Source organism: Pantherophis guttatus, chromosome 1 (assembly GCF_059756535.1).
Source record: "Pantherophis guttatus breed Tessera chromosome 1, ASM5975653v1, whole genome shotgun sequence".
In the NCBI taxonomy this organism is placed as follows: Eukaryota; Metazoa; Chordata; class Lepidosauria; order Squamata; family Colubridae; genus Pantherophis; species Pantherophis guttatus.
This window is the reverse complement of record NC_142063.1, coordinates 169,816,061-169,836,364: the sequence shown is the minus strand read 5'-3', so window position 1 is coordinate 169,836,364 and position 20,304 is coordinate 169,816,061. Positions and strand designations below refer to the sequence as shown.

At 41.9% G+C, this 20,304-nt stretch overlaps 1 protein-coding gene across 2 annotated transcripts in view; it reads right to left on the bottom strand.

The window, feature by feature from the left end:
• Positions 1-16,387, bottom strand: part of FAM117B (family with sequence similarity 117 member B) — a 35,870-nt gene extending 19,483 nt beyond the window's left edge. The window contains exon 1 of one of the 2 annotated variants that reach the window (XM_034431078.3): positions 15,451-16,387. In XM_034431078.3, the coding sequence (XP_034286969.2) occupies positions 15,451-16,387 (937 nt within the window). The remainder of the gene's footprint in view (positions 1-15,450) is intronic. The other variant, XM_034431087.3, reaches the window with a different exon arrangement.
• Between the last annotated feature and the right edge of the window lie 3,917 nt (positions 16,388-20,304).

The window sequence follows — 20,304 nt, the reverse complement described above, 5'->3', positions numbered from 1 at the left end:
AGATACGACGTTTCATCCAGGTGCTGGGGGAACTGATGCGCAACCACACTCTCAACAACCTTCGCCACAAAGCGAAGGTTGGAGACCGGACGATAGTTTACCAACATTGCCGGGTCCAGGGAAGGCTTCTTGAGGAGAGGCCTCACCACCGCCTCTTTCAAGGCGGCGGGAAAGTCACCCTCACCCAACGAAGCATTTATAATCCTCTGGAGCCAGCCTCGTGTCACTTCCCGGGAAGCCAGCACTAACCAGGAAGGACACGGGTCCAATAAACAAGTGGTCACATTCAGTCTGCCCAGAACCCTGTCCACGTCCTCAGGGGTCACAGGATCAAACTCATCCCAGATAACATTCTCAGGACCTGCCCCAGTCCCTCCCCCTGAGACTACCCAGTTGGAGTCCAGATTGTCCCGAATCTGAGTGATTTTGTCATACAGATACTGAGCAAAATCCTCGGCTCTACCCTCCAAGGGGTCCTCCTGCGCTTCCTGGTGGAGCAGGGAGCGGGTCACCCTAAAGAGGGCAGCCGGGCGGTTATCTGATGACGCAATAAGAGCAGCAAAATAACTACATTTCGCTGTTTTTATCACCACTAGGTAATTCCTAATATGGGATCTTACTAGTGTCCGGTCAGATTCAGAAAGACTGGCCCTCCAACTACTCTCTAGGCATCTTTTCCAGCGCTTCAACTCCCTCAGCTCCTCGGAGAACCAAGGAGCCAATTGAGATCGGCGCCGGGTCAGAGGCCGCAAAGGCACAACCCGATCCAGAGCTCCAGCGGCCACCCTATCCCAGGCGGCCACTAGGTCTCCAGTCAAGGTGTGTGCCAGAGCCTCAGGAAATGGCCCAAGCTCCATCTGGAACCTATCAGGTTCCATCAGGCGCCTGGGGCGGAACCATCTTACCGGCTCCACCTCCCTGTGGCAGGATGCAGCGGTTCGAAGGTCAAGACGAAGGAAAGAGTGATCTGACCATGACAAGGGCTCGGTGACTATATCCCCTATCTCAAGATCACTCAACCACTGTCCAGAGACAAAAACCAGATCCAGCGTGTTTCCCCCCGTGGGGTAGGGCCATGAATTAACTGGGTCAGGTCCATAGCTGTTGAAATCCCCCATGACCATAAGCCTGGGGGTGTCAACCGCCACCGCGGCGATGACGTTGAGTAGCTCGGGCAGGGCTGTTGCCATGTGGCAGGGAGCCAGGTACGTGATCAGCAAATCCATCTGAACCTCATGACCCCATTTCATAAGGAGGGATTCACAGCCATCTGAGGAACAGTGGCCTCCCTCGGTTTCAGACCTTCTTTAATGATAACTGCTACCCCCCCGCCCCTCCCCTGTGACCTCGGCTGATGGAATGCTTGGAAACCTGGCTGGCACATTTCAATGAGGGGAAACCCCCCCTCCTGGCCCAACCAGGTCTCCGTAACACCTGCCAGGTCCGCACCCCCCTCCTGAACAAGATCACAAATGAGGGGGGCTTTGTTTACTACGGACCTGGCATTGCACAGCATCAGCTGAAGGCCCAGGTCCTGAGGGTCTATGCAACCTGGGGGGCGAATGGAGCCTTGGGGGCTGTAGCACGCCGCTGCTCGTAGACAGCGAGTGTGCACTCCCCTAACACGATATGGCCCCCTGCTCCCGCCATATCTACCCCTCCCACCTACAGTATTGATGTTCAGAACACTATCCGGACGAGCTCTAACCCCCCCCGACCCCAGGTCCCCCACCCCCCACGCCGCGCTTCACGGCCAGACCTAACCCTCCCCCTTGAGGGTTATCCCCCATACCCACAGCCCAAGTTCCAATCTGACCCTCCCCCTCCCTGGGACCCCTTAAAAGTTTGACTAAAAATTTCCATAAAAAAACCCTCAATCCCCTAGTTTTCACATGCCACCTCTCTGGGTCCCAAAACCCATCCTTGAGGTGGGCCCTCGATAGTGAGGAGGGCCACATCTGCGAGAGGGGGGAATCTCGCAGCGCAAGAAGATCCGCTGTCGTGTACATCTCCAAGTGCAGCGATGGAGGCACGGAGGTCAAACAGGGTACTTTACAAAAGATGTAACAGCCATTTGATCATTGATGTACTATTGGTATCTCTACTGTCCTCCCACGACAGTAGGAGGGTCCTGATTATCTCATCCAATGGGGATGGCCTCTGGCCTGCCCTCTCACGGCGGGGCCCCCAGGGGGCCGTAGATCAAAATAACTTCTCCGACAGACGAGAATCATGATATAATAGAGGACCCCTCAACAGTTGCATCAATTGGCTGACCCATGGTCGGAGGAAAAGTTTATCAGTCTATCAGTCAGTCAGTCAGTCACGCCAGGGGCAAAGATGGAAAATCCTTGGCATAGTCTTATACTCAAGATCGCATCCGAGTAAGTCCCGATGAAAAAAAGGGGGGAAGAAAGGAGGGGGAAGAAGGGAAAAGGGGAAGAAAAGGGGGGGAAGAGAGAGAACTCCCTCAGTTAGGGCAAATAATGAGCCCATTTAGGCGGACACAGTACCCAGGAGGGGGAGGGGGAAAAGGGCTGGTATCCATGCGACAGAAAAACCCTCTGTCGCCCACCAGCTCTATTTTCCTCAGTTCTTCCAGACCCCAGCCTCCATTGAATGTCACAGGAGGCCTCCAGGTCCTCTGCAACCGCCAAGATATTCCGGGAGGGGGTCTGTCGAGCCTCGGTTGGGTCTCGCCATCACTAGGGAGGACGACGAGGAGGGGGCAAGCTGTTGGACTCTCCGGGGGCGTGTCATCAGCTGTTTGAGAAGTCTTTACCACCCGCACACAAAACGAAGCAAACTCTTTCATCGGAGATGGGGGGGGCATGGTGTTTGCAGATGACGCTGCCTTGTGCTGTAACAGAGGCGCGCTCCACCTACAGGCCAGCTTGAGGAAGGAGGGATGGTGTTGACTGTTTGATTGTTAATTGATTTATTGTGCTCCTCCTTCAGGCCAGCTAGGGGAAGGAGGGGTGATGTTAACTGTTTAATTGCCACTTGATTTATTGCTGTGTATATAAAAGGCGCTACACTGCGATTGCGTGTAGCGCTAACTTTAAACCTTGTTTCCGGCTTGTGCCTTTCTCCTGCCTGTGTTTGCTGTGCTGAACCTAATTAAAGGATTGCAACTGCTTTATTCCATTCTGGTGTTGGCTTGTTTCCAGTGCAGTTGGGTGGACTGGCCGAGAGGGTCTCTCTTCTCCAGTCCCAAGACCCGTTTATACTTCTCTCAGTTCTCACCCCCCAGCAAACCCCTTTCTCCGGTAATAGGGCCTGAGAACAGCTCCAGTACTTCAATGGAGTGTGCCGCGGCCCAGTTTAGTATCAGGGCAGGCCTCACCACCCCCGCTGATACCCATGCCGCCATTCCCGGATTCCAAGGGGCCACCAAGGAAGTTTCCAAGTGGGTTAGGTGGAATTCAACGGGCTGCCATCACTCGCTGCCCCACAGCCATACTTCCTCCTTCACCTTCGCCGCTGCCGCTACCAACAGCCGCTGCCAACAAACCACCATAACGCCACTCTCGGCAGCGTCAAAACGTTGGAGCGGCGCGGCCACATTCTCTGCCAGCGCCTCTGGGCACATCCAGGGGCGAGGGAGGTCTCAAAAAACCCTCACCCCGAGCTCCAAACCCGCCGCCGCCAATGATAAGCCACCATATCTCCGCTCTCGGCTCTGCTCTGCTCTCCTTTCTCTCCCTTCTCCACTCCAGCAGCGCTTCCACTCTCAGCTCTCAGCTCTCCGCTCTTGCCCGATAAGCCACCATGCCTCAGCTTTTGGCTCCGCTCTCCTCCAGCAGCGCCTCGGCTCTCGGCTCTCGGCCCTTGGCAGCTCTCGGCAGCGTCGGAGCAGCACGATTACAACTCTCCCTTGCCACTTCCGACTCCAAGAACGTCCAGGGGCGAGGAAGGTCTCAAAACCCTCACCCCGAGTCCATCCGACTGAACCAGGGGTCACTGATGGTCGAGCTCCCCTGTAGTACCCCCTAAGGCCCCGAAAAGTCCTCCATCTCACCGCAGCGCTTCACCACGCATCCGCCATCTTGCGCATGCTTAATCCTTAATTCCTGTAACTGTAACTAAACTGATAATTTCGCATTATTGTATAAACTTGAGGCTTGTTTGCTCAATTATTTACATAGTATCCAGAAATATTTTACCTTTATATGCCAGTAGCTGTCCATCTTGATTCTTAATTACAGATACAAAGATTAATTAAGCAAATGCCAAAATATATGTGCAGTTTCAAGACTGCAAATATCAAACCCTATTTAATTAGGGCTACCAGAAATGAACTGCAAAACTCCAAATAGCCTTTAGATGGCAACAATTTTTTTGCTCTTTTAGTGTGTGTGTGTGTGTGTGTGTGTGTGGGTGGGTGGGTGGGTGTATTGTTACTACTAGATAGGGTAGCCCTACACTTACTTAATTCTACCAATGAAGCACTTTAAAACTTTTTTTCTGAATCCATTTTCTTTCATATAATTTCTTGGGTTGTCTGAAAATATTTCATAAAATACAGTCTGTCCCCATGCAGTATTTTCATTATCATTTCACCTTAGTTCTGCTATTCATCCCCTCCCCCACCACTGCCCAGCTGCTAGTTTCACATGATGTGACCTACATAACAAGAGATGTACTTGCTTCAAGATAGCAGTTACAACAGCTGGGCTGATGAGAACAGTAGTGGCATTTGAGCAATGTCTTAATTTTATTTGGCCAAATTTCACTATGCCCAATCTTTACAAAACTATTCAGTGTTTCCTCAGTTTGATGTCCTCCTCTCAAAAAAGAAATATGATTATAAAATCCTCTTTAACAAACACATAATATACCATACAGATGAATATATATAGATTATATAGTTACAAAGGCATTGAAATCAGAATCCATGTTAGCTCCCTACACAATATTCATGAATATTTTTCAATTGGACTCTACACTACAGAAAAAAAATGTGGTAAAAATTCATTGACATCCTGTATGAACTAAAAATTAAGTAGTATCAGCAAATAACAAGGTTTGCTTAATGTATGTTTCATCACAACTCAATATAGTCTTTAAATTATACTCAAATATTAAAAATGCAGTGGAAATCAATTAAAAGTGCATGTCTTATCTGTTCACTGTAGAATCATATTAATTCATCTAGGAAAAACAAATGCAACAAACTTTTTAGTTTGTTTTGGTTTTGGTTAACTAATATAATATGAGCAAGCTCATTAAAATACATAAAATTATTTCTCAGCTAGTTATTTCCTGGATTTCCCTGTTCCCATGCCTGGGAAAACTAAACTTGGATTACATGCAACCTGGCTTTTCACAAGAACCTAAAGAGATGGTTTTGCCAATGGGCATGGTGACAAATGAGTGTGATGCAGCCAGTGCAATGGCTATATTGACTGTTTTGATGAATGGGATTGTTGGCTGTGAGTTTTATGCATTTATGATGGTTTCTATACGATTTTATATTACTTTACTTTGTTTTTTGTTGTTTCTATATTTGTTTTAATATTTTGTAAACTGCCCAAAGTTATATAGATGAGATGAGCAAGTGGCTATATAAATCTGAATAAATGACGAATAAATAAATAAAGATCTGCAATATTGACTGTATTTAGAATAGGGAGGATTGGTAATCCTGAAAATCCTGTTATGGAAATAAAACTGAGTTGTATCTCTGAAAAAAATGAACAGAAAAGAATATGTATGCTTCTAGTCCAATGTTTCTCTGAAATCTATAAAAAGTTTATCAGAGATTACTATTTATTCATTCATTCATTCATTCATTCATTCATTCATTCATTCATTCATTCCTTCATTCATCTTGTATGCCGCCTTTCTCCAAAGACTCAAGGCGGCTTACAATGCATTTAAAAACCATATATAAAAACATTAAAAATTAAAACATTAAAAACAATTAAAACCCATTCACACCATTCATGTCCGGATCTTGCCAGATTGCAACAGCAAGATCAACAGCCCCAGGCCTGCCGGAAAAGCCAGGTCTTCACTGCTTTTTGGAAGGCCAATAGGGTGGGGATGGTCCCAATCTCAGGGGGTAACTGGTTCCAGAGAGCTGGGGCAGCCACAGAGAAGGCCCTCCCCCGCGGGCCCACCAGCAGGCATTGTTTAGCTGACGGGACCCGGAGGAGACCAACTCTGTGGGATCTTACCGGTCGCTGGGAGCTATGTGGTAGAAGGCGGTCTCGAAGATAACCTGGCCCTGAGCCATGTAGGGCTTTAAAGGTAATAACCAACACCTTGAATTGTGACCGGAGACCAATAGGGAGCCAGTGCAGCTTGTGGAGAATTGGTGTAATGTGGGTGTACCTAGGTGCACCCACGACAGCTTGCGCGGCTGCGTTCTGGACCAACTGTAGTCTCCCAACACTTTTCAAAGGTAGCCCCATGTAGAGCGCGTTGCAATAATCTAACCGTGAGGTGACAAGGGCATGAGTGACTGTGAAGAGAGCCTCCCGATCCAAGTAGGGTCACAATTGGTGCACCAGGCGAACCTGTGCAAAGGTCCCCCTAGCCACAGCTGACAGATGTTGCTCTAATCTTAGCTGTGAGTCTAGGAGGACACCCAAATTGCGAGCCCGTTCTGAGGGGGACAATTTCTCCCCCCCCAGAACCATTTTATAAGAAAATGCACATGATGCTTGCATTTTTAAAAAAATAACAGCCCAGAAATAATTGATTTGTTTGTGCTGATAAAAGCTGGTAAAATACAAGTGTGTTGGTCATCTCCATAAGAAGGTTGCCACTGTAGAGAATGCCATTATTATAAAATGGAGCAGTCTATGGCTTTGCTATCATAAAAGTATATAGAGTCCATTTCAGAATAGTTTTAAAACAGTCCACATGTGGCATGTTTTATTAATCATCTGCTTCATTAATGTTTATAATAACCATTAAGACAAAACATTTGTCTGTTCTGATTATAATTTATAAAATAGCGTATCAAGAAAAATATAAACTCATGGCGGAACTGAATAGCATATGTCTCTCCTCATAGTAGCGTCAATGCTTCTACTCTTATACCACAGAAACAGAAATGGATTTTTTTGCATAGCATCTGGGTTACATGCTTTCAGATTCAAAAATAACAGGGCAATGGATAAACTGGAGGAGCAGTGGTTAAAACACTAGGCCTGGCAGCTGGAAAGTTGGCAGCCCAGGTTCAAGACCCAAGTGCCACGCAATGGGATTAACTCCCGTCCTCACCCCAGTTCCTGCCAACCTAGCAGTTTGAAAGCATGCAAATGTGAGTAGATAAATAGGTACCACTTCGATGGGAAAGTAACAGTGCTCCATGACATCATGCTGCCACATGATCATTGAAATGTCTTCAGACAGTGCTGGCTCAATGGCCTTGAATCGGAGATGAACACCACCCTCAATAGTCGGCAACAACTAGCCAAGTAAAATCTGCAGGGACTCATTTACCTTTTAATGGATAAACTACTGCACAATAAACTTCAACAAAATCTAATCAGGTAAAATGTTACCCTTTCCTTTATTCATCATGTCATTACATTTTTTTTCCTAACATTTTTCCCACAAGTGAAGGATCTGTTGAATGTTGATCCATTGGTTGCAACAGGAATTAACCGACTAACTTCTTTACTTCAAGTTGCCAAATGCATGTCAGATTGCATAATATGCCAGCACATGAGTTCTGACACCATAGTAGGCATAATAGCTAATGAACAGTTTGAATATAATCTAGTGCCAAAATACATGTGAACAGCTGCTGCTCTCTCACACCCCTAACTGAATGGATAGCTAACTCAGACTTGTAGATTGGTAAAGCAGGAGTAAGAAAGTTAGCAGAAAAGTACTATTTATGAATTTATAAAGCATTCGTGTATATGGAAAAATTCAACAACATGCCCTGCAATTTATATAATGTCACAGTAGAACCCCTGAAGATCCAGTCTTATGTTTTTGTTGTACTCTCAGTCTTACGAATCTGTTTAGCAGTAGCAAAAGTGCATTCTTAACTGCCAATTTTATCAACCACATGATTTGTTGAAAGGCACAAAATATAAATCTTTGCACACAGGCCCACAAACAAATAAATTGTATCTTTAAAAAAATGAATGCTAAACATGCTACCTAGATATCAGAATTAGTCCTATTTATCTTATTCCATATCTAACAAAAGCTTCTGATAATTATTTCAGCTTATTGGTTTATTCTTTCTCCATTTATTTTCCAGGCTCTAATACATATAGTGACATTCTTTTTTTCAAATGATAAAATTCATATAATTATTATTTGTAGATAAAAGTCATTAATAAAATCTACCAAATCTTCGTACCTATAGCAAGGTAGGATTTCAGGAGACAAAAAGGATGACAAATCCATTGTATACTATCCAGGATGTCAGATAGTCAATAGTATACTATGTTAAATACATTTCAGCATTTAAAGAAAAAATGTTGTTTCTCTTTCCCCCTAGTACAGGTAGACCTCAACTTACAACTATGCATTTTTAGTGACTATTCAAAGTTATAACAATACTGGGAAAAAAGTGACTTACAATCGGTCCTCACACTCATAACTGTTGGAACATCCCCACAGTCACATCAGTGGTAGGTTCCTCCCAGTTCGGCCCGGTTCTCCTGAGGCGGTAGCGGTGACGATATGATGTCACCAAACCGGTTCTGACCCCCCACTCCCCCCCACCCCCGTGTTATTCTTACCTTTTATTTGGCCCCACCCCCAATCTATTGCTGCCTCCTGAGTCCCAGCTGATGGCTAGAGGGAAAAAAACTGTTTAAACTCTTGCCACAGGGCTTCAAAGGGCCGCCCTACAGCTGATCAATGCTAAAAGAAAACAAATGAGTAGACCAGTGCCTGCAAAAATACATGAGTAGATCAGTGCCTGCAAAATTAAATGGGTAGACCAGTGCCTGCAAAAATACATGAGTAGATCAGTGCCTGCAAAAATACATGAGTAGATCAGTGCCTGCAAAAATACATGAGTAGATCAGTCCCTGCAAAAATAAGTGTGTAGACCAGTATCTGCAAAAAATAAATGGGTAGATCGGTACAGCTCTGCAAGCAGTTAAAAGCCTGGTAGACCAGTACCTCTGCTAAAGCCTAAATAATTGTCACATGACCATCAAGCTACGCCCACAAAACCAGTAGTAAAAAATTTAGAACCCATCCCCGAGTCACATGATCAAGTATTGGGTGCTTGGCAACTGGCATGTATTTATGATGGTTTCAGCATCCCAAGGTCATGTGATTGCCATTTTATGACTTTCTCAGCTGGCTTCCTACAAGCAAAGTTAATGTTGGAAGCTGGCTTTGCCTAACAAATGCATGATTCACTTAACTGCAGTATTTCGCTTAACTGTGGCAAAAAGGTCATAAAATCGGCCATGGCAACAACCTTGCTTAGCAATGGAAATTCTTGTCCCAATTGTGGGCGTAAACCAAAGAATACCTATATCCTTGATGACAAGTTTGGAAAGACAAGGAGGATACACCCATTTCTCAACAATGAGAAAACAATATAATTCAAGAAACCATTAAACCAAGTCATGTGACTGTAGAATATGGGAATCACTAATTAATACACAAACTCCACACAGATCCTTTCAAAAGTAAAGAAGGCCTTCTCTCTCACAGAAGCAATTGCTAGTTCTATATCATTAGGTTTATTGAGACAGGTCATGAATTTTCAAACAGCACCCAATTCAGAAATGTTGATAGCAATTTTATTCACATTATTTCATAAGAAGTTTCCATGTTCCCAAGTGCAAGACATTTAGAAACATTGAAACTGCAGACTCCACATTTTTGATAAATTTTCCAGCAATTTCAATGTTTCTAAATGTCTTGCACTTGGGAACATGGAAACTTCTTATGAAATAATGTGAATAAAATTGCTATCAACGCACTGTAAGCCGCCCTGAGTCTCCGGAGAAGGGCGGCATATAAATCAAATTAAAAAAAAAAAATACCACATAATTTTCCATCTTACGAATACCCCCAATAATGTTAATTCTATTACACACCTTTGTGTCTTCAGCAAAAAGACTAACCTTACCTAGCAATCTTTCTGTCGTATCATCTACAAACACACTGAACAGGACAAGTTCTAGGACTTAATCTTGTGGTAGGTACACCGCTTGTGACTGGTCTCTGGTTTAGACAGTGTCCCGTTAACCATCATACACCGGAATTTATCCCCAAGCCAACTTCCTATGCACTGAACCACTACATAAGAAAGAAAAGTTGTACTGAAGTGCTGTATTAGAGACAAGGGAAGAAAACAGTAGATGAGCTTTGAATCTGATGCAGATGTGCTCTTTGCAGACTATGTGTTCCCACAGAAAAATCTTGCATATCAGCAAGATTTCAAATTCTATTATGCATAGATTGGTTTATGCTTAAATCTTGGCTGATTTCCAAAAGCCCAACAAGAAACAGAACTCCACTACTCTTGCAGATGCATTATGATCCATCTATTCTCCTGAGAAGATACTCTACAAATGCTCATCTAGATTGCTAACGAAGACAGCTTTTGATGCCACAGAGAATTATAGTAAGCATCTTTCTCCCATTCAATTTTGTAGCGTGCTGCATTAAAACAAAAAAATTGACACTTAAAAAAAAACACTTTCCAAAATTGATTCAATATGCAATGACTAACTCTGCAATAATTATTTTGAGGGGACAGTGAATATTATTACCATGTTTCCCCGAAAATAAGACCGTCTTATATTTTTTTGAACCCTGAAATAAGTGCTTGGCTTTATTGCCATACACTCAAAAGCCTGATTGGGTTTATTATCAGGGGATGTCTTATTTAGGGGGAAACAGGGTAGTATTTTTAAATTTTAAGATTTCAGAGATGAATGACAAAGAATATGAATATAACAAGGATGTTTAAGAACTTCAGTCTGCAAAATACAACAACGTCTAAGTGAATATTGTAAGCATTTTAACCTATTGGTATATATAAACTTTACCACCCCTTGAACTTTGAATCTTGTTTCATTATCTTCCAATACAACTTTGGACAAATTTCAAGCTTAAAGAAACAAGGGATGGTATTACAAAGTCTTAAAGAACAAAAGGCAGCACAAAAAAACAAAAAGTCAAAACTAACTTCCTGTTATATTTATATTCTGCATTATCTTCAAAGAGTCTGGAGGTTTACAGATAAGTTCCAGCTGATCTCTAATTGCTTTTAGTTTCTTCAAATTATTATGTACCTTACTATGGTTTTAAATTACTGCTTCTGGTGCTAGTTCTTATCTCTTTCGATATATTGTTTAGTTTTTCTTACATGTTTGTACACATTTAGAGTACAAATAGAAATCCTGCTCCCATAGAATTATAGCTTTCATTTTCAAATTTTAGCCTGAATGTGGCAGTGAATTTTATCAATAGACAAAACATCTTTTAAAAAAGAATTTATTACCTATGCTCCTGAATATTTAATATAGCTCTTTAAAGAAATTTCTTAACACATCTTAAGAAAGGGCAAACACTCAGCAAGATAGCAAGTTTGCTTACAAAAATTCATACCCAGCCATAACACTGAAATATTTGTTTTTCAAGACAAGGAAACAGATGAGTTCTCAATCTTTTTGAGTCTGTAAGTACATTCAGAATTTTAACATTATATTGCTTGCTGTAGTGATTACAATACAGTACAATCTAAACTCACACTTAACAGAAGACAAAGAATCTTCTTGACTTCTTGACCATTCAAATGTATTCAATTTTATTACTCCAATTTGTTTGTATTGTTGGGTTTGGGGTTTTAATTTTCTTTCTTTCTTTGGTATGTGAGCTACAGTTATTTTCTAAGAATCGTCTTAAGTTATACCGCAGAAATATTCTTCAAAGATTATACTTGACTGATGTTTTACATCATACTATTTTATAGTTTACACACACATATATGTGCACCTACCACGCTAGATGTGGGATCTTAGAAATAAAATAGGATATCAAAATGTGAATTGGTCACACAATAGTATGGGGGGATTTTATTCTAGAAATATAGCTGCAGACATATGACAGGTGAAAATATGTCCATTTAAAAAAACCTTCAGCTTTTCTGGAATATTCAAGGAATTTTTAAATTGCATTTATTCATTTTTCTTTTTCTCATTATCCTGTTTTGCCATATATAATGCTTATCTAGCCATCGATTCACACATGACAGGCCCAAAGAGTGTGAGTTTCAGCTTTCTGATAATTGCCTCAAGTAATCTGTCTTTATTTGTGCAGGACAGATTGATTATTTTGTAGTTCATGGTACTCTTTAGACAACTCTGAATTATGGTTCCAGGGGTATTGGTATCTACTATCTTTTTTTCTCTCATTCTTTCTCATTTTCCATCTTTCAAAGGAAAAACTCCTGCTTTGCTCATTCTGATTTTTATCATACACTTTTCTTTATCCTTTATGATCCTAAGTTTGCTACTGCCTATCTCTAGGATTAATCTTCCAGTGTCTGTTATATTTTGCAGAATTCAAGAAAACAAAATACTTTGCCACATTTGTCATCAACTATAAATCCACTAAAATGTTAGATTTTTATTTTCTATTTTACTTGCATAAGGTCCTATAAATCATCTTTATTTGGAATAGAAATGTGACAATTTTGTATATTTCAATTGTTTAGTATTTGAGCCTCCAATTTTGATTTTTGCTGTCATCTCTTCCATTCTGCCATAATATAATCACTCTGAAAATTAAACAGAGATGTATTTTTCTCTCACACTCTTTCTAGTTTGAATTATTCTCCAAACTATGTTCTTATGGTCCTATCATGTTCATTTGTATAAGTTTCTCAAATAATAAAGTTACTTTGGCATTCTCATTAGTTTTAATGCATGCCACATGCTGGGATCACCTAAATAAAGATCACTGTGAAGAAAGCAAAGGTGCACTTCTTCTCTTGCTCTATTAAACAACTTTTTCCCATCTGATCTGTTTCTGTGCCCCACTGGTATTTCTTTTTCAAAGCTACTTTCATACTTTTCCTTTTTCCAGGTATGGCTTTATTCTTTTGTGTAAGATCTTAAGCAAAAATTCACTATTGGTGCAATAGTTCATTAACTTGTATATTGTCTTCTTCAGTCTGGATAAATACATTATATTTTCCAATATTTTGGCCAAATATTCATGTTCCGTATTTGTTGATATTGTTAGGTCTTTAACCTACCTGTTTGCCTGTAATTTTATAATGACAAGTTAGTATTTCATATAAACATGGGCTCACAATCTATTATCCCTCATAGATAATTTTTCTATGGTTGTGCAGTCAGTTCCTGTATAAATTCTCTCTACAAATGTTTGTAACATTTTGCAATCTTGATTCTTTAAAGGCTGCAAAGTATTTTCCTTTAACTTCATTTGTCTCTATTATATGTTTACCAATTCTTGAACAGTCCTATTTCACTTATAAATATTCTAGAGATTTATTTTCTTCAAACACTTTCTCATTTTTACTTTCTTGTTATTTTCCTGAACCTATTGACGCTCTTAAGTGAAGTATCTGGGCACATCACTACTACCATGTAGATTTGTAAAAATTATGTCCTTTTTTCCAGTAACCAGAAGAATGTCTCCTGATGGGGTTCCCAACATTGGAGACCCAAACTTATAAATTACTGCTATGCATATACAGTTTTCTTGGCATCATTATAGGAGGTTATAAGAAGTTATATTTAGATTATCTATAATCTGTGGGAAAGCTGTCTAGCAACATTACAAATGTCATCAGTTTAAGAATTCACTCCCAGGCTGCTTACACCAAATGCTCTCAACCATAAAACACTATACTTTGGCCTCTTCAAACCTGAATCTTCTCTTGTTTCCTGCCCAGCAAAGGCATTCTAATAGCCACATTGTTTCACTTGGAAAATTCAGATATCACTTTCTCTTCAAGAATGAAGAGGGGTTGAAAAGCAGTCACTGTTTCCAAAGAAACTTAGCAACTGACAATAAAAAGTCAATTTAGTCACTTGCAGAGTAGGGTAAAAAACTTTAGATACAATTCTGTACTGTCGAATTTAGCACAGTTTATTTATGAACAAATTTAAGATTGCACAAGCATGCTTTTCAGCAAGTAACAGAAGATTGCCCACTGTGTTTGTAATTCAGTGGAAATGAGCTATGATAGCAGGAGAGGCCTCTTTAATACCTATCCTTAAAACATTAACACGCCATTTTAAAGTATGTTTAATATAGGCCCAAAACATATGGTTATTTGTGGTATTTGTGGCAGGGGCAGGAGCTGTAGAGTAAAAGCAAACTTTTCCCTGGTTTGCAGAAGCTGGTACTCATCAGTCACCAAAAACAATGAGGTAGTCTACATTACTATTTTGTAGTAATTGAAACTGTACCAATTTCAAGCTAACCACTTAATCTTATTTTATAAAGAACCATCACCTCTTCTACACATTCATTAATATATTAGGTAAACAGCTAGCTTCCAGGGCTCATATCAAATTAAATATGGGAGATGCATGTTAGCAAGACGTTATTATTGCCTGTAACCTTTGTAGTAAGCATTTTTACTCAGTGAAATGAAAGCAAGAACATTGTTGCCAAATTTTGTAGATGTCAGTTACATTATTATTTTTTCCTGAAGCTAGTTATTTACCTTCATTTGCATATATCTCATCTTATTCCTGTTTTATACAAACCTACCTTCCTCCTGGACTGAGGATAAAATCTTACAGAGCCCCAAAATAACTATTGATTCTTTCTCCTGCTGCATAGCTGTCTTTTGTGTTCTCAGAGATCAGACAAAATAAAGCTTAAACCAATGTCACTCTTAGACATTAAATAAAGACAAATTCTTCAAGACTATTATCTCTAGGCTAGGATTTATGGTTTAATCATAATAAGAAACTCTTGTACTTTGTTTTATTGCAAGTCTTGTGTGTTTATATAAACAGAAAAGCTGGGCATACATTTAAAAATAGCTATGAATATCTGCTTTAAAAACAGACAAGTCGAGACATGTACTTGTAATCTCCCTTAGACTTTGCAGACATAACATTTGTCGTTTCACAGCATTTTACTTCTGCCGGTTGTGGCATACCATCACACCCACCCTCCCAGGGCCCATCAGAATTAGGAAGAAAAGGTAGTGGAGCAGGGAGAAGACATTTCAGACAGTTATGCAGGAGAACGTCGGAGGTCCGCTCAAAAACAAAACGAGAGGAAATAAGAGATTTCCTTCTCCGATTTTAATTTTCCCTAGGGCAGCTTCAGAAGGGGAAGGAGAAGTGCCCAAAGTTAGCGCCTCGTGGTCACCTCGCGGGGCTGCAGAACTTGGGGTTTACAACTCCGGGATACAAAAGACAAGCGACTCTGTCCCATCCTGGAGGCTCAGCCCCAAATCCGTCCGTCCGCCCGCTGAAAGGGCACGGTTACCCCCATTTCTCTCACCTTTACAAACAGGCGAACTAGGACTCTTCCTCTCCGGAGAGGCCCTGTTTTGCTCCGGCGAATGCCGTCGCTGGCGATGCCGGATTTTTCCTCCCGTTGAAGAGGCGACGGTGGCACAGGCGCTGCCCTCAGGCACCGGCGGCGAAACCGGGGACGAGCAAGGCGAGGGCGTCGAACCGGGCAGGGGCGGCGCCGGCAGGCGAGGGGGGCTGCTACGCGCCCCTCCCCCGCCCGTGGGGCTGCCGCGCGCGGAGCCCGAGGAAGAGGACAAGGAAGGTGTCCCCGTGGCGGAGACGCCCGCCCCGAGAAGCGTCTGCGTGCCCACGGTCGGGCTGCTGCTGTTGCTGCTGCTAAGACTGGTGGTGCCCCCGCGCGCGCCAGCGTTGTTGCCGCTACCAAGCATCGATCGCGTGGGGCTGGCGGCACGCGCGGAAGGCAAGGGAGGCGGCGGCGGCGGCGGCGACGGTTGGAGTGGGGCATTTGCTGCTACCGCCGCCGCCGCCCCTCGTGGAATGCTGCTGCTGCCGCCGCCGCTCCTCGTGGGGCTGCCGTGCTGCTTAAGCTGGAAAGGCACCGTGGCCCGCATGGGCTGTAGGCGGCTGTTGCTGCCGGCTGCCCCGCCTGCCGCCGCCGCCGCCGCCGCCGGAGTCGCCGCCACGGCCGCGGCTCCCCCTCCCCCCGCGGAGGTGGCTGGAGTCGGGGAGCCGCTGCGCCTCACGCGCGGCTGGGAAGACATCGTGGTTTCTTCCGGGCGGCCGCCCGAGGCTGAATCTGTAGTAATAGTGAGGCGAGGAAGCAAACAAAACCCCCCACCTTCCTCCCGGTCCCTCCCCCACACCAGCACTGAATCCTCACACACGGGGAGACACTCGTGAGGCTTCTCCGGCCGCCTCATCAACAATAGTAGCCTCACCGGCCTCTCCCATTGGAGGCGCATCGACTCCGTTCCTGCCGCTACAGCGTCCTGATTGGCTGAGGGGCGTGGTCTGGGGGCGTGGGGGGATGCGGCTTAAAGGGACAGGGCCCGATCTGGACTACGTAAGAGGAAGGTGCGTGAGTCGTGTGACAGGGCGCTGTCTACGCCTGTGTGCCTACTACTCGATTGAGGCAGGGAGGGGTCTGGTAATGCCATTGATGCAGCGCACTCGTAGTCTTACCTTTCGTCTAGGAAATGCTGAGTGCTTGTTTACATTTCTATCCTGGGCACAGTATCGCAGCTATTAAATATACGTTAAATATACGAAAGAGTCCCGTGCAGTTTCATCTTTTGGCCACATAAAGCCAGATAGAGGCCTGTTCACTAGGTCTCCAGCATGTGCCAGTCCACCCAGCAGAAATCCCAGGGGAGCGTGTTGCTTTCTGTCCCATAGTCCACCAGCCCATCCACCAATGATCCTTAACTTGTTCCAAAGAGACATGGAACATCAGATACTCGAACCTTCCTTCTTTCGACAGGTTCCAAATGTTATCAAAGCTAGCAACTATAGAAATATATTGAATTATTGGTTTAATTAGCAAACAACTGAATATTACAGTCAGGGTTCCTGTTCTAATCTCCCAGGTAATCATCTTGTTTAGGAATGAACCAATGATGGGTCTAAATTAATTCTCTGCAGCTTGCCAACTGGCTCAGCACTTCCTATCTTTGAAAAAAGCACTAATAGAGATTAACATATGTGGTAGCCAGATTGTCATCAAGCAATGTACTGTGATGGCATGCTCCACTGAAGCACAAATCAGGTAACAGACATCTAGTGTTTTATGAATCAAAATTTGTGATCAAATATACTGTAGTATGTTATGTGGATCCAGAAAGCTACCGCTTATCTTAACATGATGAAGCACATTGTGTGAACGTAGCCATTTTTTCTAATAGCATGTTTTCACGCACATATGCATATATGTATAAGAAATGCATACATACTTGAATATATAATAGTTTTGTATTATCTTATGATCCCTTTCAACCTTCACTGTTTTTGTTCTGTAACTCCCAGTCATCAGTCATACTGGTCTCTGGCTGATAAGGATCATAATCCAACATTTCTGGTGGCACCAAGTTGGCTTCACCTGATTCCTGCTATATTGCAAACAAAACTAAATTCCCCACCCCATGCTACAGCAGTTCTTTGAATGCCTGGAACTGCAACCTTGTCCCATATTAAATATCTGCTGAGTCTGAGAAAAGGGTGTGGGGCTACTTGAGGAATCAAATGAACAGGTTTAAACCTGATTAAGAAATAATATCCATTTTCCACACCCTGTGTAACCCACTGTACATCTATTGCTGCATGAAAAAAGGAAAACCTGTCCATCTGCTACTGCTGCAGCTTCTATCAAAATATTTATTTATTGTATTTGTTTCCCATTCTTCCTAGCAAAGAGCAATATTTTAGCAGTAATGTGGTCTAGAGATTAAGATAGGGTAAATTTCAGAGCCAAACAAAGGTAGTTTCTACTAGAGCTGTGCAGTGCTTCAGTGGTAATTAGAGAAAGGCATTTTGGAGTGTGCAAGAGTGCAACCTAGCACTTCACAGCAACTCTTTAAAAGTTGTATCTTTTTCCTAGAATCACGCAATGACCTCCTTGCAAGCTGCTGTATAATTCTTGGAAAAGACTAGCGATTTGTACATAGATATTACATTTGCATTTCCTGTGTGCTCCAAGGCACCTTTTTGGGATACTAGCACATAGTGCTAGTATCCCAAACTAAGCTTACCAGCATTTTTTTCCTGTACAGTAGTAAATATTCTGTCCAAAGCTGCCTTATCAATCTAGTCGGCAGTTAGATCCATCAACCATTTGAAACTATGGTCTATTTTCACCATTGTTTGAGTGGCAGTCATAGTGACTAGATTCACAGATTTTGAATGTAACTTTAAACCCAGTCATTTCTTTAATTATGGCTTTTCAGTAAAACCTGTTCAGAATTGTTATACTCTTCCATTAGTAAAATAACAACAACAGAAACCATGACAGTCATCATTTCAGATATATTTCTTTACCAGATTCCTCAGTGCCTTCAACAATGGCAGAGCTTCCAATCTACTGCCTTCACTGGAAAAATTATTTAAAAATTAAGGTACTATTCAGAGATGTATCTGCCTTGAAAATAGCAGAGTTAAACTTTTAAGAGTTGACCACAGGAAATGTTTATGACATTTTTATTATATTAAATGTTTTATGATAATATTTGGCATAAAAATTTTATAAAAATTTTCCAAATTTCAACTCCATAAGAGTCATGGCTCCTGAATTTTGGATGCATTCTATAAGTAATTGATTGAAAAAATATTGCATCATTATGCCTAGTTAAGGGTTACAACACACAAACAGGAGGGTTTTAGTAGTAGATAGATAATAATTTCCACATAAAATAGTAAAAATCTTGTTTTAAGTTGAGCTTGGGTTTACTTATTTACCTTCATGTGCCCCAAACCATCTTGCTATTGCCTGCTTCCAGAAAGTGTCCATAAGAGCCATCATTCTCTGCATGCCCACAGTTAGTTATTGGTTGCCCTCTCTATACCACATCTGTAACACATGTCACTGATTTATATACACCTCAATGCCATTCTGTCAGATTTCCACAAAAATTCTGAGCTGATAGCCTGGGGAGACAGCTGTATAGATGCAAACAGATACCGGTATTTCAGGATATACAAAAACAAAAATAATTATTTCTAGAAGTATATTTTTTGGGATGGAGGCGAATCAATATTAATCGCTTATTTGCCAATCATAAAAGAAATCTATTTATTCAGCCATTGAAAATAGAATATTCATACTCTTTTCTTCTTAGGAACATACATGTGACTATACATGTCTTAGTGTTTTGACTGATGTCATTAAGAAATGCTGTTGCTATGTCCAGAGGCGTAACTCATTTAAAGTAGTGAATTGTTGATTTATTCTTTGTTGTAGTTGTTGTTGCCATATGCAGAGAATACTGAATGGAATTAGAGAAGGTGTTAACCCCTAAGGTATACTTAAGAATGTGGCCTAAATCTATAGAAGATCAGTTTGAGCCAGTAAGATACATTGAAAATGGGTATGAAACTAGGCTGTTTTTAGAACTAAGGCAGTTTAGGCCCGACTGTTTTTTTACAAAAGATGTGGGAAACAAGGTAATAGATGCAATTACTATAGATTATTTCATTTACAATGCAGTTCTGGCAGCCAAGACAATCCAGTGACTTTCCTAGAGCAATAGCAATCTTGTGACAGAAATTGGAAGAACTTCAAACTATTATTTATGGCAGTGTGCCAGTGTTTGTTTCTTTCATTACTTTATGATAAATTGGGGGAAGGGAAAGGAAAGCAAAACTGAGTCCAAGAATAGATTAGAAATTCTAGCTTCAGCTTCTGGGTGTGCAGTTAATTTGCCTGGTGAGTAAAACCAACCCAACCCAACTGCCTTCCAATAAAGGCTTTACTGCCTGAACAAAATATGAAATTCACATGATACAGCAAGCCATATGGTTTTATTAGCATAAAGTTGACTATTCGCCACTTATCCCTAAGCAGTGTGGTTATCATAATATCCATTTATTTATTTTTTGAACTTGTGTGTCATCCAAATGAAAGACTTAGGCAACATCTGCCTGAAAATAGCCCCAAAAATGTCATTACGTTGTTGTTGTGCCAGCTAGAACTAGTATGCATTCTATATTCTGATGATATATCAAACTATGGTTCAATACTTGCATCAATCACAACGATTAGACCAAGTAGCCTTAGTTGAACTGAAAAACATTCTGAAAATATATATTTATATCATTTATATATCTATAAACACATTGCTATTATAGTAGAAAAACAAATGTAGCTATTTAATAACACTAATTCTGAAAT